At 43.3% G+C, this 25978-nt stretch overlaps 1 protein-coding gene across 1 annotated transcript; it reads right to left on the bottom strand.

The window, feature by feature from the left end:
• Positions 1–1715: 1715 nt before the first annotated feature.
• On the bottom strand, positions 1716–25970 carry EMC3 (ER membrane protein complex subunit 3). Its single transcript, XM_015130274.3, has 8 exons — positions 25625–25970; positions 16260–16317; positions 15816–15909; positions 12485–12589; positions 11729–11810; positions 8660–8739; positions 7797–7879; positions 1716–1953 (listed from the first exon to the last, which is right to left on the bottom strand). The coding sequence occupies exons 1-8, from the start codon at positions 25777–25779 to the stop codon at positions 1825–1827; spliced, it is 786 nt and encodes a 261-aa protein (XP_014985760.1). The 5' UTR covers positions 25780–25970; the 3' UTR covers positions 1716–1824.
• Between the last annotated feature and the right edge of the window lie 8 nt (positions 25971–25978).

The raw sequence follows: 25978 nt of genomic DNA on the forward strand, positions 1-25978 counted from the left end.
GGTTTCTTGGGTCTGCGGGTCATTATGAATAAGCTTTAGAGGGACGTGTGCATGTCTATGCCCACATATGTTGCTCTGGAGGCCAGGGTCAGAGATTCCAGATTCTCAGATTCAGTGACCTCAAAAAAAGGTCTCTTTTAGCCAGGCATGGTGGCTTATGCCTATAATCCCAGCACTTTGGGAGGCTGAGGCAGGAGGATGGCTTGAGCTCACAAGTTCAAGACCAGTCTGGGCAACATAGTGAGGTACCATCTCTAAAAAAGTAATAAAAAAATTTTAAAAAGCTCTTATGTGTCTCTCTCTTGTGAGCTGAGGGCAAGGTTCACATCTCTTTCATCTTAGACTCCCCGCACTGGTCCAAGATAGACAGTCCTAACTGTCGGCAGAAGGTTGTTAGTGACTTACAGAGGCAACATTTTCACAGGCAAAGAAAACAGGATGGTTTAATTTGTGGAGTCAAGAGTCGTTTGTTCTTAATTACTGCACTCAACACGCAAATTACATTCACCTCTTGGTACAGCAATGGCACTCTGTCACTTCCCTGGGACCTTTAATCCAGACGGAATTATTCTTGGACCCCTTATCCACATGTCTACCAACAACTGCCGTCTCTCCCTTCTTACAGCAATATGTAAATTCTCTTTCGTTCCCAGCAACTGGGAAGTGAGGTCCTCCACCCAAAGGAATAGCCATTTCCAGTATAGCACCGATTTGTCAATGGATTTGATAAGATTTCATATACTGACATCCAGATCAAGATTTTGCATTATTTATAGCCGGTCTCTGATGATCCCAAAGGCACTTTAGAATCTGGCAGTGCCTCAGGGTCACTGATTTTCGCTGGGCAGAATTAAGTGATATAGAAGGTTTGCCGAGTCTGTCCTGGCCCTGGGTATTCACTCTGAAGAGAGTTTATTTGAATAAGGTTTTGACATATTTGATCTCTGTTCTATGTAGGCTCAAAATGAACAATACAGGGAGATTCATTTTGTTCATCCATAGTTTCTAAACCTTTGGTAGTGGAAATTGTTTACTTGTGTAAAGAAAGTTAACAATACTAACAAAACTAATGGTAAAACACAGGGTGTTTGGATCCCAAGAAAACAGGAGTTTACTGTGGCCAGATGTCAGACTGACTGCACATAATCATTAGCTATAATTAACAATGCTTCCTCCGAAGACTGGGCTGCTGCTAAGATATATATACATATATATATATATATATATTTTTTTTTTTTTTTTTTTTTTTGAGACGGAGTTTTGCTCTGTCTGCCAGGCTGGAGTGCAGTGGTGCGATGTCAGCTCACTGCATCCTCCGCCTCCTGGGTTTAAGCAATTCTCTGCCTCAACCTCCTGAGCAGCTGGGATTACAGGTGCCCACCACCATGCCCAGCTAATTTTTTTTGTATTTTTAGTAGAGACAGGGTTTCACCATCTTGGCCAGGCTGATCTTGAACTCCTGACCTCGTGATCCACCCGCCTCAGCCTCCCAAAGTACTGGGATTACAGGCGTGGGCCACTGTGCCCGGCCAAGATTTTATATATTATCAGTAGCTTGAGGTTTCCCCCTTTCTCTGACTTTCATTACTAGAGTCACCAAAAGGAACATTTACAACATTTTAAAAATAACAAGTTGCCCAGCATACTCCTATTTCCTCTAGTTTCAAACATAAAGGGGAACCCAGCCCAGACAAGAACAAGCCTTGCTGCATGCCTGCCAGCTCTTGCATCCTCCTTTTTATTCTGAGAGGTGCCAGCTCCAAACAAAGTTACAAGGTTAAGTGCAATGCCAAGTTCCTGACACAGCTAATCCCTGCTCAGTCTTCAAAAAATAGAGGTCTGTAGTTCCTTTTTGAACATGCCTTCGAAGTGGAGGTCTTTGGCCATGAGCTCTTCTTCAACATCATCTAGTGCCCACTGGTGATCTGTCAGCTCCAAAGCTTCCCACTCTGTCTGTAATGGAAGAGAACACCCAGCAGGAAGAGGGAATTGTTACTGACAGCTGTGACTAACCTTCAGTGACCACTTACTCCAGGCCAAAAGCTGGAGTGTGCTATCCACATGTATAAGCTCATTCAATCCTACAAGGGAAATGCTGCTACCCGCATCCTCTCCTCCCCCTCTTCGTGCCACCCCTCAATTTATAGATAAGGAGACTAAGGCTAAGAGGTCAAATAATTTGTTCAAGGCCACTGGCACTAGGAGCTAATGGAGCTGAGATTTAAATTTTGGTCTGACTGCAAAGTCCCCAGCGCTTAACCCGTCTATCAGCTCACGCTCACTAAGCACCTTTATGCCCCACAGTACTCTTGAGGGATGTACAACAGACAAATTAGTGCTGATTCTCAGCTCTTTCATCAAGGGACTTGTCATCTGGTTTAAATGGTGCATGGTCCACGATGCTTTGACATAAATGGCTGGGGTATTTTCAGTGGGCCTAAGAACACTTACTCCATCCTTATGTCAGATACACAATGGCACTTCATTAGTTTGTCCAGTAATTTTTAATCACTGCAATAAAGACTTTGATGGTGTGAACTAAAAAATGGTTTTGGCATATAATCATTTAGATGTAAACTAGTAATAGGTTGAGCAGAAATAAATTTGCAGAATTTTCCAAGAAATTACATTTCTCAAATATTCTATTAATCTGACTACTTTGCCCTAAATTAGTGAGTGTCTAAAAAATGCTTTATGAGGTGGGTGCAGTGGCATACATCTATAGTCCCAGCTACTCTGGAGGCTGAGGCTAAGGATAGCTTGAGTCCAGGAGTTTGAGACTGCCCTGGACAACCTATCTTTAGATGAGCCTAGAGATAGTAAGACCTCGTCTTTAAAAATAAATTTAAAAAAAAAAAAAAAAGCTTGCAAGGTGTGGTAGCTCACGCTTGTAATCCCAGCAATTTGGGAGGCCAAGGCAGGAGGATCACTTGAGGGTGGGAGTTCAAGACCATCCTGGGCAACATAGTGAGATCCCATCTCTATACAAAATTAGTTGGGTGTGGTGGTGTGTGCCTGTAGTACTGGCTCCTCATGTACCAGTACTGAGGCTGAGATGGGAGGAATGCTTAAGTCCAGGAACTCGAGGTTGCAGTGAGCTAGGATTGTACCACTGCACTCCAGCCTGGGTGACACAGTGAGACCCTAGATAGATAGATAGATAGATAGATAGATAGATAGATAGAGTAAGCTTATCTAATGTGAAATACAAATGTTAGTTCATGAGTGGGTTTTTGAGATATAATTTACATGTCATAAAATTTACCCCTTTAATGTGTACAATTTAGTGATTTTTAGTATATTCGTTGTGTAACCACCACCACTATCTAATATCTACATAATATCTAATAATAATTTTGTTATTATCTAATAACAAAAAGAAACCACATACCAAACAATACACAGTTCCCATTATTCACCTCCCACAACCTCTGGCAACTACTCCTTTATCTTCCGTATCTTTTTTCACTTATTCGGGGCATATGTGGCCTTTTGTTATTTTCTTTCACTTAGCATGCTTTCAAGGTTCTTCCCTGTTTAACATGATTCAGTATTCCACTCTTATTTATAGCTGAATAACACTCCATTGTATATATCCTACTGTATATACAACATACATTATATTCAAAAATATTCCATTGTTTATCCTTTCATTAGATGATGGGTATTTGGGTTATGTCTACTTTTTGATTATTATGAATAATGCTCTGAACACATTCTCACATAAGTTTCTGTGTGGACATATGTTTTCAGTTCTCTTGAGTACTTACTTAAGAGTAAAACTGCTGGGTCATATAGTAATTATGTTTTAACTGTTTGAGGAATGGTGGAAAAACTGTTTTCCAAAGTGGCTGCACCATCATGAACAATAGGGTTCCAATTTCTCCACATCCTCACCAACACTTGTTATTGTTCATCTTTTTTTATTATAACCATCTGAGTGGGCACGAAGTGGTATCTCACTGGTTTTTTTTTGTTGTTTTGAGATGGAGTCTCGCTCTATTGCCCAGGCTGGAGTGCAGTGGCACGATCTCGGCTCACTGGAACCTCCGCCTCCTGGGTTTAAGTGATTCTCCTGCCTCAGCTTCCTGAGTAGCTGGGACTACAGGCACCCGCCACCAAGCAGGGCTAATTTTTGTATTTTTAGTAGAGACGGGGTTTCACCATATTGACCAGGCTGATCTCAAACTCCTGACCTTGTGATCCGCCCACCTCGGCCTCCCAAAGTGCTAGGATTACAGGCGTGAGCCACCGTGCCTGGCCCTCTCACTGTTTTTCAGTTGTTTATTTTTTTGAGACAGAGTGATCTCACTCTGTAGCCCCGGGTGGAGTGCAATGGCGCCATCTTGGCTCATTTCAACCTCTGCATCTGCAATGGTGCGATCTCCGCTCACCGCCATCTCTGCCTCCCCGGTTCAAGCGATTCTCATGTCTCAGCCTCCTGAGTGGCTGGGATTACAGAGGTGCGCCACCACACCCAGCTAATTTTTGTATTTTTAGTAGAGATGGCATTTCATCATGTTGGCCAGGCTGGTCTCAAGCTCCTGACCTCAAATGATCTGCCTGTCTCGGCCTCCCAAAGTGCTGGGATTACAGGTGTAAGCCACTGTGTCTAGCCAAATTTTTATTTTTTTATTGTGGTAAAATATATGTAACATAACATACACCATTTTAACCATTTTAGATATAAAATTCAGTGGCATTAATGACATTCACAATGTGTACCCATGTCTACTATCATTTCCAAAGTTTTATGTCCTCTTAAACAGAAAATGCGCACAGTAAGCAACTACTCCCCACTGCCCCCATCCCATCCTCAGTAACCTCTAACCTACTTCCTTGTCTCTGTGAATTTTCCTATTCCAAATATTTTATATAAGTAATATCATGCAATATTAAAGATTCGGGTCTTTGACCCATTTGATTTCTTTTTTCTTTTTGAGACAGGGTCTCACTGTCACCCAAGCTGGTGTGCAGTGGCACAATCATAGCTCACTGCAGCCTCAAACTCCTCAGCTCAAGTGGTGCCCCTATCTATAGGCATGCACCACATCTAAGCTAACTTGAACCTAATTTTTTTTTCTTCTGCACTACACATGCCTGTTGAACCATTTAGACTTAACTTTTGTACATGGTGTGAAATAGGTGCCCAGCTTCATTCTTTTGCATGTAGATATCCTTTTCCCAGCACCATTCATTGAATGGACACTATTCTTTCCCCATTGAATAGTCTCAGTACCCTCTTTGAAAGTCAATTGATGATAAATAGATGTGTTTATTTCTGAACTCTCCATTTTATTCCATTGACCTGTATCTCTCCTTATGCCAGTTTTTATTTCTGTGCAGTTTTGATTACTACAGCTTTGTAATAGGCTTTAAAACTACAGCATGTAAGTTCTCCAATTTTGCCAACATTTTTGCCTATTTTGATTCCCTTGAATTTCCATGTGAACTTCAGGAGCAGCTTGTCAATTTCTGCAAGAAAGGCAGGTAAGATTTTTGATAGGGATTGTGTTCAATCTGTGGATAAATTTGGAGAGTATTGCCATCTTAATAATATTAAGTCTTCCAATCTATGAACATGGGTGTCTTTCCATTTATTTAAGTCTTTAATTTCTTTCAGCAATGTTTTGTAATTTTTCAGCATATCGGTTTAAATCTAACAAAAGGCCATTTCTTTTTTTTTTTTGAGATGAAGTCTCGCTCTGTCACCAGGCTGGAGTCTAGTGGTGCGATCTTGGCTCACTGCAACCTCCACCTCCCGGGTTCAAGTGATTCTCTTGCCTCAGCCTCCCCAGTAGCTGGAACTATAGGCATGTGCCACCATGTCCAGCTAATTTTTATATTTTTAGTAGAGATGGAGTTTCACCATGTTGGCCAGGATGGTCTCGATCTCTCGACCTTGTGATCTGCCCGCCTCAGCCTCCCAAAGTGCTGGGATTACAGGTGTTAACCACCATGCCCGGCCAAGGCCATTTCTTTTGTTAGATTTGTTTCTAAATATTTTATTCCTTTTGATACTATTATGAATAAAATTGTTTTACTTTCATTTCCAATCTTCATTACCAGTATATAGAAACACAATTGATTTTTGTATGTTGAACTTATTTATTAGCTCTGTTAGTTTTCTTGTGGATTGTTTAGGATGATCTACATACAACACCATGCCATTTGCAAACAGAGATAGTTTTACTTCCTTTCTAATCAGAATGACTTTTTATTTCTTTTTCTTGCCTAACTGCCCTGGCTAGTACATCCTGGACAATGCTGAATAGAAGTGGCAAGAACAGACATCCTTGTCTTGTTCTTGATCTTAAAGGGAAAGCTTTCAGTCTTTCACCATTGAGTATGATGTTAGCTGTGGGTCTGTCATAGATGCCCTTTATCAGGCTGAGAAACTTCTCTATTTTTTTTTGAGACAGAATCTTGGTCTGTCATCCAGGCTGGAGTGCAGTGGCATGATCTCAGCTCACTGTAGCCTCCGCATCCTGGGTTCCAGCGATTCTCCTGCCTCAGCCTTCTGGGTAGCTGGGATTATAGGCACATGCCACCATGCCCAGCTCATTTTTGTTTTGTTTTGTTTCTTTCTTTTTTTCTTTTTGAGATGGAGTTTTGCTCCTGTTACCCAGGCTGGAGTGCAATGGTGCAATCTCAGCTCACTGCAAACTCCGCCTCCTGAGTTCAAGTAATTCTCCTGTCTCAGCCTCCCAAGTAACTGGGATTACAGGCGCCTGCCACCACGCCCAGCACATTTTCTTTTGTATCTTTAGTAGAAAAGGGGTTTTACCAGGTTGGCCAGGCTGGTCTTGAACTCCTGAACTCAGTTGATCTACCCGCCTTGGCCTACCAAAGTGCTGGGATTACAGGTGTGAGCCACCATACCTGGCCCATTTTTGTATTTTTAATAGAGACAGGGTTTCACCATTTTGTCCAGGCTGGTATCAAACTCCTGACTTCAGGTGACCCACCCACCTCGGCCTCCCAAAGTGCTGGGATTACAGGTGTGAGCCACTGTCCCGGGCTGGAACTTCCCTTCTCTTTCTAGTTTTTATCATGAAACACAGTGAGATTTTGTTCCACAAAAATCATGCCAAATTATGCAAATTCTAGAACCTTTTTGTGAAAAGGCTCTTAGTATTGATTTTTTTTTTTTTTTTTTGAGACGGAGTCTCACTCTGTTGCCCAGGCTGGAGTGTAGTGGTGCAATCCCAGCTCACTGCAACCTCCGCCTCCTGGGTTCAAGCAATTCTCCCGCCTCAGCCTCCTGAGTAGCTGGGATTACAGGTGCCCGCCACCATGCCCAGCTAATTTTTTTTGTATTTTTAGTAGAGATGGGGTTTCACCATGTTGGTCAGGCTGGTTTTGAACCCCTGACCTTGTGATCCACCCGCCTCAGCCTCCCAAAGTGTTGGGATTACAGGTGTGAGCCACTGCGCCCGGCCAGTATTGATTTTTTTTAATGCAATTTATATCTGATATCTATGGGGTTCAAAAACGTTCAAATTATTCTAAATGTTTACCTCACACCTCTGATTGGATTATTTTACGGCATCATTGATAGTGTGGATTAAATTCTGGTGAGCATTTAAAAACCAGTAAAAGTACCAAGAATTTCCAATTTACTTAATAGATGATTCTGCCTCAGGAAAAAGAGACGTGTAAACTATGTTTTTGCTAAGTTTAAATTAAAATGATGGAACCACACAACACTCCCTGCAAGGAAGCTATTTTTAAAATAGCTCTAGATAACACCTTTCAGAGCATCGCTGCGGCTTTGAATGGTGAATAGAGTGTACCTTGAAAGCTTTGTTTGTGTCTGCGGGCATGGCCATGGCTGCTCCCGTCATCTGCTCCTGCATCATTCGTGATTGGTCAGCGGCTGTAGCATAAGACACACTTACATGAGTGCCAGGACTCAGCGAGCACCCCAGCACCCAAGGGGAAGAATGGGCTTCACACAGATTAGAGAACTGGACTACAGCCTCACGACTGGCCCTGTCACCCACTGGCTATGTGACTCTAGGAAAGTCACTTTGTGTCCCCTGAAAAATGGGGATAGTAACAGCAAAAAAGAGATCACTAAAGGAAGCTCTAAACTTCATTTCAAATTTCAACAATAACAGGCACCAGTTATTGAGCAACTACTGTATGCCAAGTACTTCACTAAGTGGTTCGCATATTCTACCTCATCTGTTCCTAATAACCCCGCAGGTTAACTAATAAAGTCCTTATTTACAGATAAGCAAATAGAGAATTTGAAGTTAAGTAACTTGTTAAGTAACTTTTCTGAGGTCCCAGCCAGTAAACAAGAGAGCAAGGATTAGTACTGGCAAGGGCTCTAGTCAGTGAAATGACTGACAAACCAGGCCTTCTTTAAGCTTTAGGTTCACAGGCTTATACTGCTGGTGCTGGATCCCTCACATGATGGTATCAGATTCTGGGGAATCAAATACTGTCCCAGTCATTGCCAGAGAGAATTGAGATCTTCAGTTTGACCCCTGGAATTTTTAAGTCTTTCAGAATACCTCAGAAACTGAAGGAAGGAAACATTTTATTTGACTGTGGTAACAAACAGCATAACCTACAAGACTTTTCTGGCTCTAACATGGATGATTCATCTATGGAAGTATTTGCTTAGTAAACCTGACATGCTTCTTACCATTATCTTGGCCCAGAATCAGAGAGTAAATGCTCCGAAGCCCAAATACATTGAGGAAGTACCAGGATGCAGAACTCACCCTGGCAAAGGAAAATGGTGTGGTTAGTTAGTACATCAGAGAGTAATGCAGCTCCCACTTCCCTACCACCCAAAGTTGTTCAGTGTTTGTAAAGAAGTCACCTTGGATGGGCTGTATTCATCCAAAGCACAACCACAGAAGAAATACAAGTTGTTAAAGCAATCTCAACAATACAGAACTATATTTTAAAAAATCCAAAGATGACTCCCATTCTGAATTCCATTTCCGAGAGGAAATCACAAGTGTTGGTGTGTTCCATAGTTTTTTTTTTTTTTTGAGACGGAGTCTCGCTCTGTCACCCAGGCTGGAGTGCAGTGGCGCAATCTCGGCTCACTGCAACCTCTGCCACCGGGATTCAAGAGATTCTCCTGCCTCAACCTCCTGAGTAGCTTGGACTACAGGCACGCACCACCATGCCTGGCTAATTTTTGTATTTTTAGTAGAGACGGACGGGGTCTCACCATGTTGGCCAAGCTGATGTCGAACTCCTGACCTCAAGTGATCTGCCCACCTCAGCTTCCCAAAGTGCTAGGATTACAGGTGTGAGCCATTGGGTGTGTTCCGTACTTACAAGAAGGGATGAGAGGTGGATTTCAGGAAATATAGTACCGAGGACTATAGCTACTGGGAGAGTCATTCCAAGTTTTGAACTATATCACTGAGGCTTCCTTTAGCTTATGTTTCCTACTCAACCTCCATAAAATAAATAGGCTTGCATATAATAAAAGCTAAAACCAAAAATCAGTATGGAAAATGATAAATGGAAAGATCCATAGTCATTCCAACAAGTGGGTCACATAAAGGCAAAAGTCTACTCTGGTTACTCCATAGGCTGCAGGTAAGTAAATGGCCTGTCTGAATACAATGTTGCTGATCTCACCACAGTGGTAATTGTACACTGGGGTTCCAGTCTCCCTTCTGTCCATGATATCATTTTAGTCACATGCCTCTCTGGATGCTGAGAAAAGATAAATAAGCTTTTCTCCAACCCATGAAGTTTTTGTTTAGCCCAAGGAGACCGGAAGGTAAAAGTTGAATAGACTCATGGTACTCATATAATGTACAGCTTTTCTTCTCTAGCAGAATTGTGCATGGCCCAGACTTCCCAGCCTCTGGCCTGTCCTGCTCCTCCCACACATCCTAGAGGGCTCTGCTCAAACCAAGTAGTCAAGATTACCACTAGTAATCCCCATTTTGTCCATTATTCTTTTTCTCTGTTTTATGCCAGTCTTTGGGAAGCCACAGGCAAAAGAGTCTGGAGAGGCCACGTGAAGCAGCATTACTAGGTTCCAGATACTGTAGCAGTATTTTCTAAGAGCTTTTCAGATTTTAAGTTGTCTTATTCTGCCATTCAAAAACAAAAAAACAAAAAAAAACAGTGGTATTCAGAAGGAGAAATCTCTTTTTAAAAATTATAAAGAGTGGTAAATAACACATGGGTGCTGGATTTGGACAGACTGTTGTCAAATGTCAATTCCTACATAGGTTTCATAGGTTGCTATGAGGGTAAAATACAGAAAATGCTAAGCACAGTGACTAGAACTAATGAAAACTATTATCATTAATAGTAATGTACTTTGGAAAAAAAATAATACAAACTTCCACTCTCATAAGCTCCAGGTATTACTAAAAATGATTGCATGGTCAGAACTCCTGGCTTAAACTTTTAACTTTCTGGGGGTTGATACATCCACCCCTGCAGTTTTAAGCCCCCAATTGTGACAGAAAAGAGGTGACACATTCTTTCCTTTTGCTAGACTCATGTAAAAGTTGCCATAAACCACCCATGGCATTTTGAGTGGAGTTTCAATGAAAAAAAAAAAACAAAAAAACTTTTGGCCAGGCGTGGTGGCTCATGCCTGTAATCCCAGCACTATGGGAGGCCGAGGCAGATGGATCACTTGAGGTCAGTAGTTTGAGACCAACCTGGCCAACATGGTGAAACCCCGTCCCCACGAAAAATACAAAAATTACCCAGATGTGGTGGTGCACGCCTATAATCCCAGGTACTCGGGAGGCTGAGGCAGGAGAATCACTAGAACCCAGGAGGTGGAGATTGCAGTGATATAGAACCACTGCACTCCAGGCTGGGTGACAGAGTGAGACACAGTCTTGGAAAAAAAAAAAAAAAAAAAAAAAACTTTAAAAAACCGATTCCAATGAAGTATGCAAATTAGAACTCCTCATCTTTTTTTTTTGGTTTGAGACACAGTCTCATTCTGTCGAACAGGCTGGAGTGCAGTGACGTGATCTCAGCTCACTGCAAGCTCCACCTCCTGGGTTCATGCCATTCTCCTGCCTCAGCCTCCTGAGTAGCTGGGACTACAGGCACCAGTCACCACACCCAGCTAACTTTTTGTATTTTTCATAGAGACGGGGTTTCACCCTGTTAGCCGGGATGGTCTCGATCTGACCTTGTGATCTGCCCACCTCAGACTCCCAAACTGCTGGGATTACAGGTGTGAGCCACTACACCCAGCCAGAAATCCTCATCTTTAAGGGGCACTGGTTTTAGATTTTGGTTTGTGTGATTTTTGTTTACGTTTTTTTTTTTTTTTTTTTCAGATGGAGTCTCACTCTGTTGCCCAGGCTTGGAGTGCAGTGGCGCGATCTCCCCTCACTGCAAGCTCCTCCCACTGCAAGCTCCGCCTCCCGGATTCACGCCATTCTCCTGCCTCAGCCTCCCGAGTAGCTGGGACTACAGGCGCCCACCACCACGCCTGGCTAATTTTTTGTATTTTTAGTAGAGATGGGGTTTCACCGTGTTAGCCAGGATGGTCTCGATTTGACCTGTGATCTGCCCGCCTCAGCCTCCCAAAGTGCTGAGATTACAGGTGTGAGCTACTGCACCCCGCCTGTTTTTGTTTTTTTGAGACAGGGTCTTAGTCTGTTGCCCAGGCTGGTCTCAAACTCCTGGGCTCAAGTGATCCTCCCACCCTGGCCTCCCAAAGTGTGGTTTGTATTTTTATTAAACAGAAGAAAGTTCTTACCAGGATGCATCTAATGTGAGTAGCTCGATTCCTTGCTGTAACATAGGCTTAAAACGGAGGGTCAGTGGAAATGGGACCTTGGCTGCAGAGAAGAAAAAGTTCACAATCACTCTGAGCTGTTTTATTTTTAGAATAAGTATGAATCTTTCCCAGAGGAGGTGGGAACTCTGTGCCACATAGCTTTTGGAAAACGACTTCCACAAGAAAATCTGTGGCAATTTCTGAAGAAAAGACAGTCAAAATGCCACTCTGCTCTAGTTTCCCTCAATAATACTTGCTTCTAGCTTACCGAGGAAGAAGGGACTCAAACTGAGCTGTGACCTGAAATTTGGAAAAAATTTGCACCAATCTGTTCAACTCTAAGTGGAATATATAAGCACAGAACTATGTTACTAAGAAACCAAATTGATTAAAATCAAATCAACTTATAAACAAATAGAAAACTCACCCTAACACCTAGCAAACGAAGTTAAAATAGAAATATGCTTCCCTTTATCCTGCTCAACTAGAATACCATATTAGTTTTGGAAGCAAGCTAGCAAGTCACTTGCTTGAATCTAATCTGGCTAAAAAGCATCCACATCATGAACTTAGGATCACTTTTGGGCAAAAGTCATAAAAGTCATCACATAGTAAATTTTTTGTTCAAAGACTATTATCAGTTTACACAAGAAAACATACGACCTATGATATTAGTGACTCAGTAGCACTTGAATCTCTCTGGGTAACATGAAGTCGGCTGGGTCTGTAACTTACTTGTGACAAAGCCTGAGAATGTCATGTTGATCCATCCACCAATAAGAATCATAGGGAGGACATTTGTTACATTCCCTTTCATCATGTCTGTCAGCATAGTAGGATCTAAGACAAAAGCACAAACAAGAAACCCACTAAGTTTTACCTCTGTTGCCAGGGACTTCCTCCTGGTTTTCTGTAAATTTTATTTTTTTTTTTTTGAGACAGAGTCTCGCTCTGGGGCCCAGGTTGGAGTGCAGTGGCGCAATCTCCTGACCTCGTGATCCACCCACCTCAGCCTCCCAAAAGTGCTGGGATTACAGGCGTGAGCCACTGTGCCTGGCTCCAATTTTCTGTAAATTTTTAACATACTTGATAATTAAAATAAGTTTATTGTAAAAAAAAAAATCAAATGACATAAAAATGTATGATGTAGATAGTTCTTTTAAGCCCATTCTCTAAACACTTATTTGTTGTATATCCTTCCATCTTTCTCTCTACATACACACATTACAAATTTTATGTATGTGTGTGTGTATATATATATATATATATATATACACACACACACACACACAAAACGGAGATACTATGCTACTATGCTTATTATTAGTAATATATTGTGGATGACATTTCCACACTGAATAGCTCCCTCTCAATATTTCCTTTTTTTTTTTTTTTTTTGAGATGCAGTCTTGCTCTCTTGCCCAGGCTGGAGTGCAGTGGCACGATCTTAGCTCACTGCAAACTCCGCCTCGCGGTTTTATGCCATTCTCCTGCCTCAGCCTCCCAAGTAGCTGGGACTACAGGCGCCCACCACCATGCCCAGCTAATTTTTCGTATTTTTAGTAGAGATAGGGCTTCACCATGTTAGCCAGGATGGTGTCGATCTCCTGACCTCGTGATCTGCCCGCTTTGGCCTCCCAAAGTGCTGGGATTACAGGCGTGAGCCATTGTGCTGGGCATTTTTGTTTGTTTGTTTTGTTTTGTTTTTTGAGACATAGTCTCACTCTGTCGCCCAGGCTGCAGTGCAGTGGCATGATCTCAGCTCCCTGCAACCTCTGCCTCCCAGGTTCAAGTGATTCTCTTGCCTCAGTCTCCTAACTAGCTGGGATTACAGGCACACACCACCATGCCCAGTTAATTCTGTATTTTTAGTAGAGACGGGGTTTCACCAGACCAGACTGGTCTTGAATTCCTGACTGACCTCAAGTGATCTGCCTGCCTCGGCCTCCCAAAGTGCTGGGATTACAGGTGTCAGTCACCGTACCCAGTCTCAATATTTTTAATGTCTGCATAGGATTCCACGGTGTGGTCACACCAATCACTTTTGAGTAGACCTATGGATTGTTTCCACTGTTTTTGACAATAAATGATAAATGATGCTGCCGACAGTTATCTTGCACATACATCTACATGTTTATGTGTTTCTGTAAGAGAACTTCTTAGAATTTCTAGGTCCAAGGATTTGTACATTTAAAATTGATAGATATTGTCAGACTGTCAGCAAAGCCCCACCTCTCGCCACTCCCGCCAATGGTGAGGGGGCCTAACTTCCTCGACATTGACAATAGTGGATCCTGCCAATCTTTTCAATCTTTTTTTTTTGAGACAGAGTCTCGCTCTGTCCCCCAGGCTGGAGTGCAGTGGCATGATCTCGGCTCACTGCAAGCTCCGCCTCCCGGGTACACGCCATTCTCCTGCCTCAGCCTCCTGAGTAGCTGGGACTACAGGTGCCCACCGCCACGCCCGGCTAATTTTTTGCATTTTTAGTAGAGACGGGGTTTCACCGTGGTCTCGATCTCCTGACCTTGTGATCCGCCCGTCTCGGCCTCCCAAAGTGCTGGGATTACAGGCGTGAGCCACCGCGCCCGGTTCAATCTTTTCAATCTTTTGACAGCTTACGGGGCTAAAAAAAAATGGATATCTTGGCCGGGCACGGTGACTCACATCTGTAATCCCAGCACTTTGGGAGGCCAAGGCGGGCGGATCACGAGGTCAGGAGATCAAGACCATCCTGGCTAACATGGTGAAACCCCAACTCTATTAAAAATACAAAAAATTAGCCGGGTGTGGTGGCGGGCACCTGTAATCTCAGCTACTCAACAGGCTGAGGTAGGAGAATGGTGTGAACCCAGGAGGCAGAGCCTGCATTGAGCTGAGATCGCCACCACTGCACTCCAGCCTGGGTGAGAGAGTGAGACTCCCATCTCAAAAAAAAAAAAAAAAAAAGATACCTTGTTTTAATTGGTATTCCATGGATTATTAGTGACGTCAAGTAACTTCTCATATATTTAATGATCTTTTGTTTCTTGTAAATTTTCTTAAAAACTTGTTAAAAAATGAACTCCATACAATGTTAGTCACTCTTAAAAAAAAACTAATTATAATACCTTCCCTATGGGTTTAAAATAGCTGGCTGTCTCACCTAAAGAAGTGAATAGTACTAAAATGAGAGGAGAGTCCAACACAAAACAACAAATTACTTTGTTTTCCTTTTTTTTTATTTTTATTTTTTGGAGACAGAGTCTTGCTCTGTCGCCTAGGCTGGAGTGCAGTGATGGGACTTCAGCTCAATGCAACCTCCATCTCCGGGGTTCAAGCAATTCTCCTGACTCAGCCTGCGAAGTAGCTGGGACTACAGTCACCTGTCACCATGCCAGGCTAACTTTTGTATTTTTAGTAGAGACGGCGTTTCACCATGTAAACCAGGCTGGTCTCGAACTCCTGACCTCAGGCAATCTGCCTGCCTCGGCCTCCCAAAATGCAAGGATTACAGGCATGAGCCACCATACTTGGCCTGTTTTACTTTTAGCATGCTGTATTTTTCACATGACTGGGATCAGTGGAAGTAGAAAATGTTAGAGCCAAAACTGTAGGATAGACCAAACAATCACATCTAACAACAAAATGGCATGTCTCGGAAGTAGTGCACTCTTCCTCATTTAGGCAGAAGCTGGGCAGCCATCTGTCGGAAGGGGGATCAGGCACTGGGTGAGAGCCAGGCTGGAATGCTTTTCCAACTGTGATCCCTAGAACCCTGGGTCCTGAGAACAGCAATAAGGAGAGACCCAGGGACAACAGCTCTGGTCTCCCCACTCCATCAGCTGAGAACTATTTTTTTTAATCCACTTTATACATTAGGGTTCTCAGAAAATCTAACTGAAAAAGAGAATTCCACTTCCATAGATCCCTGTACTAGATGATTTCCAAGGTCTAAGATTACTATCTTCTGCAATTTAACATTTAAACAAAATGACACCCTCCCTGCCCTCTCCCACACCCACCCCACCCCACTCAATGACCTATGTTAAAAATCTTCCTTAAAGATGAGTGAAAGGAATAAACATACCAGTCATAGGAGAAGGTGGCACTACCTTCCGTTTAGTTTTTTTGAAAAATCCATCCTCTGGGTTGTTGAAGTAATATTTTCGTGTCAAGAAAGACTAGTTAAAAAAAAAAAAAAAAGCATTTTAGGTCTCAGAACTATGACACAGCAGATTGTCAAATTACTCCCCAGGGACTTAGTCAGAAGACCTTTAGGATATGCTGTTCTGCTTAGAGCTGTCAGCCTACTTGGCAGGCGACCTGACACTTTAGACACTTTAGCTGAGTCACATTTAAAAACAACTTCCTAAGAAAGGTGAGGTCACCATGACAGCAAACACCATCAGGCCACAGCTTAATTACTAAATTGCCAACCTTCAGCTTTCCCCAAAGTCCCCTTATAAAACATTCAGATATCTACTGCCCAACAGTGAATCGTGGAGCTTTTTAATAAAAGATAAATGAGTACCTGTTTGGGAATGTATTTTCCATTTTCCCTGAGGACTCTGCTTCGAATTAGGACTTGACTGAAAAATACAACCAACACAATGAGATTTTTAAAAGTGAAACACTAGAAGAAAATCGGAGAGTCAAGTAGAAGAACTATTTAAACACAAGAGAGGGCCTATTTGGTAACAGCTCTGTGTGGAAACTTTCCAAAATACAAGTATCTTTGAAACCACCGTAAACATATTTAACCTAACAATTAGGTTTTCAGAAAAGTATTTTTCAGAAGTGACTATGTTTCTGAACAAATAAATATTTCAGAGGAAGGTACATTTGGGACATTACATCCAGCTTTTGCTTATTTGATAATAAGCTAGGAAGACGCCTTCTCTGAGTGAAAAGAATAGTTGGACACTGCTCAGGAGATCTGGGGTCAGGAGAAAGGGAGAAGAGTGAGGATAAAAGAAGGAATTTCTTATTACCTACAGAGAAATGAGAACAGGCCTTGAGAGGGTTGCTATCTGATGGAGAAACAGAAATCCTACCCAGGAGTCAGACTGTTAGAAAGCTCTCAGCAAACAGTTATTGAATAAATAAATGAAATTACTAGGGGAACTTAAATTAACTATTAGAGCCGTAGTTCATCATCAAATATTGTGCTAGGCCGGGTGTGGTTGCTCACACCTCTAATCCCAGCACTTTGGAAGGCAAAGGCAGGTGGATCACTTAAGCCCAGGAGTGTGAGACCAGCCTGGGCAACACAGCAAGACCCTGTCTCTAAAAAAAAAAAAAAAAAAAAAAAAAGAAATACAAAAATTAGCCAGGCTGGTGGCATGTGCCTGTAGTCCCAGCTACTCAGGTGGCTGAGGTAGAAGGCTCACCTGAGCCCGAGAGGCAGAGGTTGCAATGAGCTGAGACGGTGCCACTGCTCTCCCGCCTGGGCAACAGTTAAGACCCTGCTTCCAAAAAAAAAAGAATACCGTGTTACGCAACAAATGGGTGTTGCTAAGACGCAAATGACAAATAAAACAGAGATCAAAATATTAATTTTTTCTAGGTACTCAAAAGTTCATTAAAGGAGGAAAAGAGGAAAAGGCCCTTAAAGTAATAGAAATCTTCTTGAAACATGAAAAAAAATTATGGACAGAAATGAACATAATAAAACCTGTGCTTGGTAGGGGCTGGGCACAGTGGCTCTCATCTATAATCCCGGCACTTTGGGAGGACGAGACAGGAGGATCACGAGGTCAGGAGTTTGAGAGCAGCCTTGCCAACATGGTGAAACCCTGTCTCTACTAAAAATACAAAAATTAGCCAAGTGTGCTGGTCTGTGCCTGTAATCCCAGCTACTCGGGAGGCTGAGGCAGGAGAATCACTTGAACCTGGAAGATAGGGGGTTGCAGTGAGCGTAGTTGATGCCATTGTACTCCAGCCTGGGGCGGGACTCCATCTCAAAAAACAAACAAACAAACAAACAAACAAAAAAACTGTGTTTGGCTTTCTCTGTCTACTCAATACAAACCACTTGTTCTAAGCAGTCAGTACCGCTGAGGTCTCCCTTGTCACAATACACATATTCTAGCTTCTCCACATGCTGGGAATGTTCCAGTGCCCTTTCCTTTCCAAGTTCTACTCCATCATGCCTTAACACCTTCTTCAAACCTCAGCACCTCCACGAAGCTTTTCCCAATGCCTGGAACCCTCATGGAATTCTCTCCACTTTCCTCCTGAGCTCATTATGCTGTACAGTTCTCTACTTCATCTACAGGGCTACGGAGGCAACATGTAACACATTCTGCTCCCTGGCTGCTAAAGATACTCAAAGTGTGGTCAGTGTTGCAATGCTGGTCTGTGATAAGCACAGACATTGAGAGTAAGGATTTAGAGACTTTTATAATAATTTGACATTGTCACAACATCCAAATACATGATCAAAATATTTTACAAAAGTATTAGCCTACAAGAGATTAGAAATTTAGAAAACAAAAAACCCCAAAACCGGCCCTTCACCATTGACAGTCTAAGAAGCACTGGGTCTAGAGTAATGGGTAAAAACTTAAGCTCTGGAGTTGAACACATGGGTTCAATCCCATCTCTGCCACTTATTAGCCATGTGATCTTGGGCAAGTCACTTAAATTCCCTAAGTCTCTATTCATATTCTGTACAAGGGTAGATTTATTCTTTCATTGAACAAATATTTCTTGAACTTCTAAGTGCCAGGTGACCTGAAGAACGGTGATCGAAATACACATATCTTATGACGGTCAAACTCTAGTGAGGGAGAAAGACATTAACCAAATAACCAGAAGAATAAATGTGAAATTCAATTATCATGTCCTAGGAAGAGAGATGGATGGTATTGGAGGAGTGCATAAGCGGGAGGTGATGGAGTCTGGGAAGTCAAGGTCTGAGAGATGGGTTTGCTGAGGATGTAGGATTAAGCTGCACTCTTCAGGATGAGTGAGGATTACCTTGGCAAAGTGTTGGTGTAAACAAAATGGGCAAAAGCCTCACAGAGGTAAACACTCTGCCTCTGAGGACCTGAGCAAAGGCCATATGGCTGGAAGAAGGAGAACTACAGAAAATGTGGTGAAAACAAGACTTCAGAGGTGTGCAAGAGCCAGACTGGTCCCACTGTATTTTTTTTTTTTTTTTTGAGATGGAATCTCACTCTGTCTCCCAGGCTGAACTGCAATGGTGCAATCCCAGCTCAGTGCAACCTCTGCCTCCCGAGTTCAAGTGATTCTCCTGCCTCGTCCTCCCAAGTAGCTGGGGTTACAGGCATGCGCCACCACACCCAGCTAATTCACGTATTTTTAGTAGAGATGGGGTTTCACCATGTTGGCCAGGCTGGTCTCGAATTCCTGACATCAGATGATCTGCCTGCCTCGGCCTCTCAAAGTGCTAGGATTACAGGCATGAAAAACCGTGCCCAGCCAGGTCCCACTGTATTTTGATCATTGTCTTAAGAGCAAAAGGAAACTAATGAAGGATTTTTTGTTTTTTGAGACAGGGTCTTACTTTGTTGTCCAGGCTGGAGTGCAATAGTACAATCTTGGCTCATGACAACCTTGACCTCCGAAGCTCAAGTGATCCTCCCATCTTAGCTTCCTGGGTAGCTAGGGCTACAAGCACACACCATGACACCTGGCAAACTTTTGTGTTTTTTTTTTTTTGTAGACACGGGGTCTCACTATGTTGCCCAGGCTGGTCTCTAACTCTTGGACTCCAGTGATCCATCTGCCTCAGCCTCCCAAAGTGCTGGGATTACAGGTGTGAGCCACCACACCCAGCCAAGTGGAGAATTTTAGGCTGAGTTCTTCATATATATGATCTTATATGACTCTACCTGGCACATCCTAAGCACTAGATTAACAATGTCTATTATTTTTCCCTTTGCATATTTTATCACTTGAACAGAAACTCTGAGAGCAGGGTTGTGACCTTGTCTTATACTGTACCCCATAGCATGCGGCAGAGTACAAGGCACATGGTAGGCCATCAAAAAACCTTATTCACAGCCAGGTGTGGTGGCTCTCGCCTGTAATCTCAATACTTCGGGAGGCTGAGGCGGGAGGATCGCTTGAGCCCTGGAGTTCGAGACCAGCCTAGGCAGCATAATGAGACCACTGTCTCTACAAAAAATTTAAACATTAGCCAGGTGCAGTGGCATGTGCCTGTAGTCTCAGCTACTCGGGAGGCTGAGGTGGGAGGATCACTTGAGCCCGGGAGATGGAGGCTGAAGTGGGCCATGATCGCACCACTGTGATTGCAGCCTCAATCACTGCAGCCTCGACCTCTTTGGTCCAGCCTGGGTGACAAAGCAAGACCCTGTCTCCAGAAAAACAAATGGAAAACACTTGTTCAGTCTACGATAACTCAAGACTTTCCCAGGCAGTGTAATCAAGAGGAATTCATCTAGATCTCCTATATTTACACCGCTGAACAATTATGTAGAAATGAAGTTGAGTATGGTGACCCTGATGTATTTCAAGACCTAAATAAGCAATCGTAAATTATCCTGTATTTTCTAAACACTTGCTTTCTTAAGCTGAGATAAATAGCTATGTTCTCTGAAGTTAGAAAATTCTACAAGAAATTTTTAATTTTGTATTTTTATTTTCATAAATATCTAAAAATAAGTCTCTGTACTGTTATGAAGATAAAACTTTGTAATTTGCAACTGAAGAACATCTTCTATTTATTTTGTTTTTTGCAGAAACAGGGTCTAACTATGTTGCCAGGTTGGTCTCAAATTCCTGGGCTCAAGGGATCCTCCCATCTCAGCCTCCCAAAGTGCTGGGATTATAGATATGAGCCATTGCACCAGGCCTGAAAGATATTTTCTTAGAATAAAACTTTAAAATCAGTACTTCTCAAACCAGAGTTCCACATTCTGAAGAATCAATGTTTCTTCCTTTCCAAAAAGTCAGTAGAATATTTGTCAAGTCTGAGAACCATTTTTTACACATACTCTATCCCCAAACCTAGTCTAATATATTTTATTCATGTATTTTACAGCTTTCGCTTAAAACCTGTTAAAAAAAATTTTTTTTTTTTTGAGACATTGTCTCGTCTCGCTCTGCCACCCAGGCTGGAGTACAGTGGCGTGATCTTGGCTCACTGAAACCTCTGCCTTCTGGGTTCAAGCGATTCTCCTGCCTCAGCCTGCAGAGAGCTGAGACTACAGGCGTGCATCACCACGCCCAGCTAATTTTTGTATTTTTAGTAGAGATGGGGTTTTGCCGTGCTGGCCAGCCTTATCTCCAACTCTTGACCTCATGGGATCCACCTGTCTCGGTCTCCCAAAGTGCTGAGATTACAGGCTTGAGCCACCATGCCTGGTGCGAATGGAAATGTTCTTTTTTTGAGACATAGTCTTGCTATGTCGCCTATGCTGGAGTGCAGTGGCACAATCTCGGCTCACTGCAACATCTGCCTCCCAGTTCAAGCGATTCTCCTGCCTCAGCCTCCCGAGTAGCTGGGATTACAGGCGCATCCCACCATGCCCAGGTAATTTTTTGTATTTCTAGTAGAGACGGGTTTCACCGTATTAGCCAGGATGGTCTCAATCTCTTGACCTCGTGATCTGCCTGCCTCTGCCTCCCAAAGTGCTGGAATTACAGGCGTGAGCCACCACGCCAGGCTGCTAATGGACATTTACAGCATATTTAGAAAAATGTTTTATACCACTGGGCACAGTGGCGCATGCCTATAATTCCAGCATTTTGGAAGGCCGAGATGGAAGGATCACTTGAGACCAGGAGTTTGAGACCAGCTTGGGCAACAGAGGAGACCCCATCTTTGCAAAAAATCTAAAGTTTAGCTGAGCATGGTGGTACACGTTTATAGTCCCAGCTACTCGAAAGGCTGAGGCGGGAGGATCACTTGAGCCTGAGATGTTGAGGTTGCAGTAAGCCTTGACTGTGCCAGTGCTCTCCAGCCTGGGGGACACAGCAAGACTTGTCTCTTAAAAAAAAAAAAGTTTTACAACTAAAACACACCTTTTTCTTGGACTTAGGCTGGTTCAGAGTGTACAGCATTTTACCCAAGTCAAATAATGACTTGATGAGGCTGAGTCACTCCATGTAAGAGCTGGTATAATCCAGCTACCTCACTTAAGGGATGCAGCAATTATGAGCAGAGACATTGAGTTTTCTCTAGAGCGGTGGTCTAGAGCGGTGGTTGGTTCCTCATGGGGGTGGTACTGCCCTCTAGGGGTACGTGTGGAAATCTGTGGGATTTTTTTTTTTTTTTTTTTTTTTTTGAGACGGAGCCTTCCTGTCGCCCAGGCTGGAGTTCAGTGCCGAGATCTCGGCTCTCTGTAATCTCCAGTCCTTAGGTTCATGTGATTCTCCTGCCTCAGCCTCCCGAGTAGTTGGGATTACAGGCACATGCCACCACACCCGGCTAATATTTGTATTTTTAGTAGAGATGGGGTTTCACCATGTTGGCCAGGCTGGTCTCAAACCCCTGACCTTAAAAGATCTGCCCGCCTCAGCCTCCCAAAGTGCTGGGATTACAAGCATGTGCCACTGTGCCCAGCTGTTACATTCCTTCTTAAGGAAATGTTCTTGGCTGAGTGTGATGGCTCACACCTCGTCTCTATTAAAATACAAAAATTAGCCGGGCGTGGTGGCGCATGCCTGTAATCGCAGACACTCGAGAGGCTGAGGCAGGAGAATCACTTCAGCTGGGGAGGCAGAGGTTTCAGTGAGCCGAGATTGCGCCACTGCATTCCAGCCTAGGCAACAGAGTGAGACTGGTCTCCAAAAAAAAAAAAAGTTATTGTAAACAGACTACACTAACTGTGAATTTCATTTTGGGGTTACAAAAGAGAGCTTTGGATCAGATATAATTCAGAACCACTGCTCTAATAGTGAACCATGGGCAGAAAATCGTGGTAGAGAATCTACGACAGCAGGAATCATGGTTCAAGAGGGTTTAAACTGGGAGTGAGATTGATCTGAGTTCAAGTACAGGCACAATATTTCCCTACTTTGGTTACTTTGGGAAGACTACTTAACTTTTCCAGGATCCCTTTTCTTCAACTGTAAAAATGTATTTAGGAGTATCTGCCTTAGCGCTAATGTAAGGCTAAAATAAGAAAAATTTATGTGCCAAAAAATGCTAAATGTCTGAGCTTTCTCCACTTTGCATTTTTTTTTTTTTTTTGAGACGGAGTCTTGCTCTGTCGCCCAGTGGCGCGATCTCGGCTCACTGCAAGGGCCGCCTCCCGGGTTCATGCTATTCTCCTGCCTCAGCTTCCCAAGTAGCTGGGACTACAAGTGCCCGCCACAACGCCCGGCTAATTTTTTTGTATTTTTAGTAGAGTCCGGGTTTCACCGTGTTAGTCAGGATGGTCTCGATCTCCTGACCTCGTGATCCACCCGCCTTGGCCTCCCAAAGTGCTGGGATTACAGATGTGAGCCACTGCACCCGGCCCACTTTGCATTTTTCTACAGCCTTTCTTTCTGTGATAAATAGACCTTTTTTTTTTTTTTTTTTTTTTTGAGATGGAGTCTTCCTCTGTCGCCAGGCTGCCAGTGGTGTGATCTCGGCTCACTGCAACCTCCGCCTCCTGGGTTCAAGTGATTCTCCTCCCTCAGCCTCCCGAGTAGCTGGGACTACAGGCATGTGCCAGCACGCCCAGCTAATTTTTGTATTTTTAGTTAAGACAGGGTTTCACCATGTTGGCCAGGATGGTCTTGATCTCTTGACCTGTGATCTGCCTGCCTCGGCCTCTCAAAGTGTTGGGATTACAGGCGTGAGCCACCACACTCAAGCAGTAAGTTGACTTTTTTTTTTTTGAGACAGAGTCTTACTCTGTCATCCAGGCTGGAGTGCAGTGGCATGATCTCAGTTCACTGCAAGCTCTTGCCTCCTGGGTTCACAAGGAATTCTACTGCCTCAGTCTCCTGAGTAGCTGGGACGACAGGCGCCCAGCATACCACGCCCAGCTAATTTTTTGTATTTTCAGTAGAAACATCCTAGCCAGGATGTTCTCAATCTCCTGAACTTGTGATCCACCCACCTCGGCCTCCCAAAGTGCTGGGATTACAGGGGTGAGCCACCACCACACCCAGCCAGTAAGTTGACTTCTTAAGGTTCACTCCAGGGTGGGGTGCTGGCTCTGGTCAGTTCTAAAACTAATGCTACAGAAAGACAGTGATCGCTGTGGTATAGTGGAAAAAGCCCAAGACCAGAAGGCTTGGTGTGAAGTCCTGAATGTCACCATGTGTGACCATGGAACTTGTTAAAGCTTCAGTTTCTATAAAATGAGACAACAATATGTACCTCATAGAGTTGTTTTGAGTTTTAAATAAGTTAATGAATACAAGTGCTTCGCATAGTGCCTGACAGAGTAAATGGTTACTATTCTTCTTGGCATAATTGGGAAATGTTACAGCAGTGCTTCCTAAATAAACTTCAGTCATTTTCATGCCATGGGTCAGAATTTTTGTCTAGCACTTGTATCATTACATATTTAATACTTTTTAATACTTTTTAATACTTTTTATATATCAACTTTTTTCCCAATCTATATGATTTTAAAGGAATCTTTAAATTACCAGCAAATGGAAATACAGTATTGTCACAAAAAAGAAAGTAACTTAAAATAAGTACAGTAGAATCAAAACAACATTATTAAATTTTAACTAGATACTATTACCTGTGGAAAGTTCTTAGCCTGAGGCTTACTCTCTTTATTAAAACGAGAAATTAATGTGAGAGGGAGGTGCTAAAGATATAGTAGCACTTACCTGAGATGGTTTCTGAACGTAATCAGAACTGACTGATAATTGCTTGTTTTTCTAAGAGACAATGTCTCCTTACGTTGCCCAGGCTGGTCTCCAACAATCCTCCTGCCTCAGCATCCCAAGTAGCTGGGAGAAAACTATTACTTTAATATGAAGGGGTACATGTCTAGATAACCATCTAAAATCATCTCAAATTCCTGTCTCTGTATATAAATATTGCAATGAGGGGCTGGGCGTGGTGGCTCACAACTGTAATCCCAGCACTTTGGGAGGCCAAGGCAGGTGGATCACCTGAGGTCAAGAGTTTGAGAACAGCCTGGCCAAGATGGTGAAACCCTGTCTCTACAAAAAATACAAAAATTAGTCAGGTGTAGTGGTGTGGGCCTGTAATCCCAGCTACTCGGGAGGCTGAGGCAGGAGAATCGCTTGAACCTGGGAGGCGGAGGTTGCAGCAAGCTGAGATAACGCCACTGCACTCCAGCCCGGGCCACGAGAGCGAAACTCTGTCTCAAAAATAAGTAAATACGTAGATAAATAAATAAATACTGCAATGAAATATGTGAGGAAGTTGCCTCCACTCTAGGGGGGAAATGATAACTACAATTCCTTGCATCTCTAACAGCAGTTTTACAGACTGCAAAGAGCTTTGGTACTTAGCATCTCAGCTGACAGTCCCGCCAGGTCCGACTCCTGGTACACTAATTTGGTAGAATGCAGATTATCACACTCACCTGACTGGATATTACAAAGACTAAAAGCAGTAACGCACCTGGCACTCTTCTCAACGAAAGGGTAGGATGGGATAGTTCATAGGTAAACCCACCGAAGGTTGGCGACTAACGTAAAGGATTAACAGCACCGTTTTTTTTCCAAAACTCAATACGTCCTAGATCCTGTGCTAAGGGCTTTACAGACATCATCTAATTTGATTCCTACCTGTCTATGAAGCAGGTACTGTTATCATCCCCATTTCACAGGGGACAAAAGTGAAACACAGAGATAACGGGTAAGGTCACCCTGCCAGTGGGGACGCGACGTGAACCTAGGCAAATTGACACAACTCCTGCACTTTCTTGCCCAAGGTCACGGCGGTGTGAGGTAGGCAGGAGAAGGAAGGGGGCTGACCTGTCAGATACTTGTTCCTGGGTGAGCTTCTTGTCGCTCTGCAGCAGGATGGACACGTAGTGGCGGATCATGCCTACGAAGAAAGTGATGATAACGATGGGTAGAACCACCCAGAGGCGGATGTTAGAGTCGAGCAACAGTTCTGGCCCTGCCATCTTCACTGAAAGCTGGCTCCCAGTCGGGAATGGGCGAGCTTCTCTTCTCCAGGGCGCAGTTGCTTCTCTTCGGCTTCTCTTCGACTTCGCCTCCAGGCCTTCTCACGCCCCTTTGCCCCGATATCCCAGAACTACCCTGCAACGGAGAGGCCAGCTTACTGCCTTCAGCTGGGCTGCCCGGCCTTACACTTCCGGCGCG

Source organism: Macaca mulatta, chromosome 2 (assembly GCF_049350105.2).
Source record: "Macaca mulatta isolate MMU2019108-1 chromosome 2, T2T-MMU8v2.0, whole genome shotgun sequence".
Taxonomy (NCBI): domain Eukaryota; kingdom Metazoa; phylum Chordata; class Mammalia; order Primates; family Cercopithecidae; genus Macaca; species Macaca mulatta.

Excerpts from the sequence above, each read along its gene's own strand:
- EMC3 (XM_015130274.3), bottom strand. The coding sequence starts at position 25,779 with ATGGCAGGGCCAGAACTGTTGCTCGACTCTAACATCCGCCTCTGGGTG. Across the intron at positions 15,910-16,259 it reads GAAAATACATTCCCAAACAG|TCTTTCTTGACACGAAAATA; the intron begins GTACTCATTTAT and ends TTTTTTAACTAG. Across the intron at positions 12,590-15,815 it reads GCCACCTTCTCCTATGACTG|ATCCTACTATGCTGACAGAC; the intron begins GTATGTTTATTC and ends CTTTTGTCTTAG.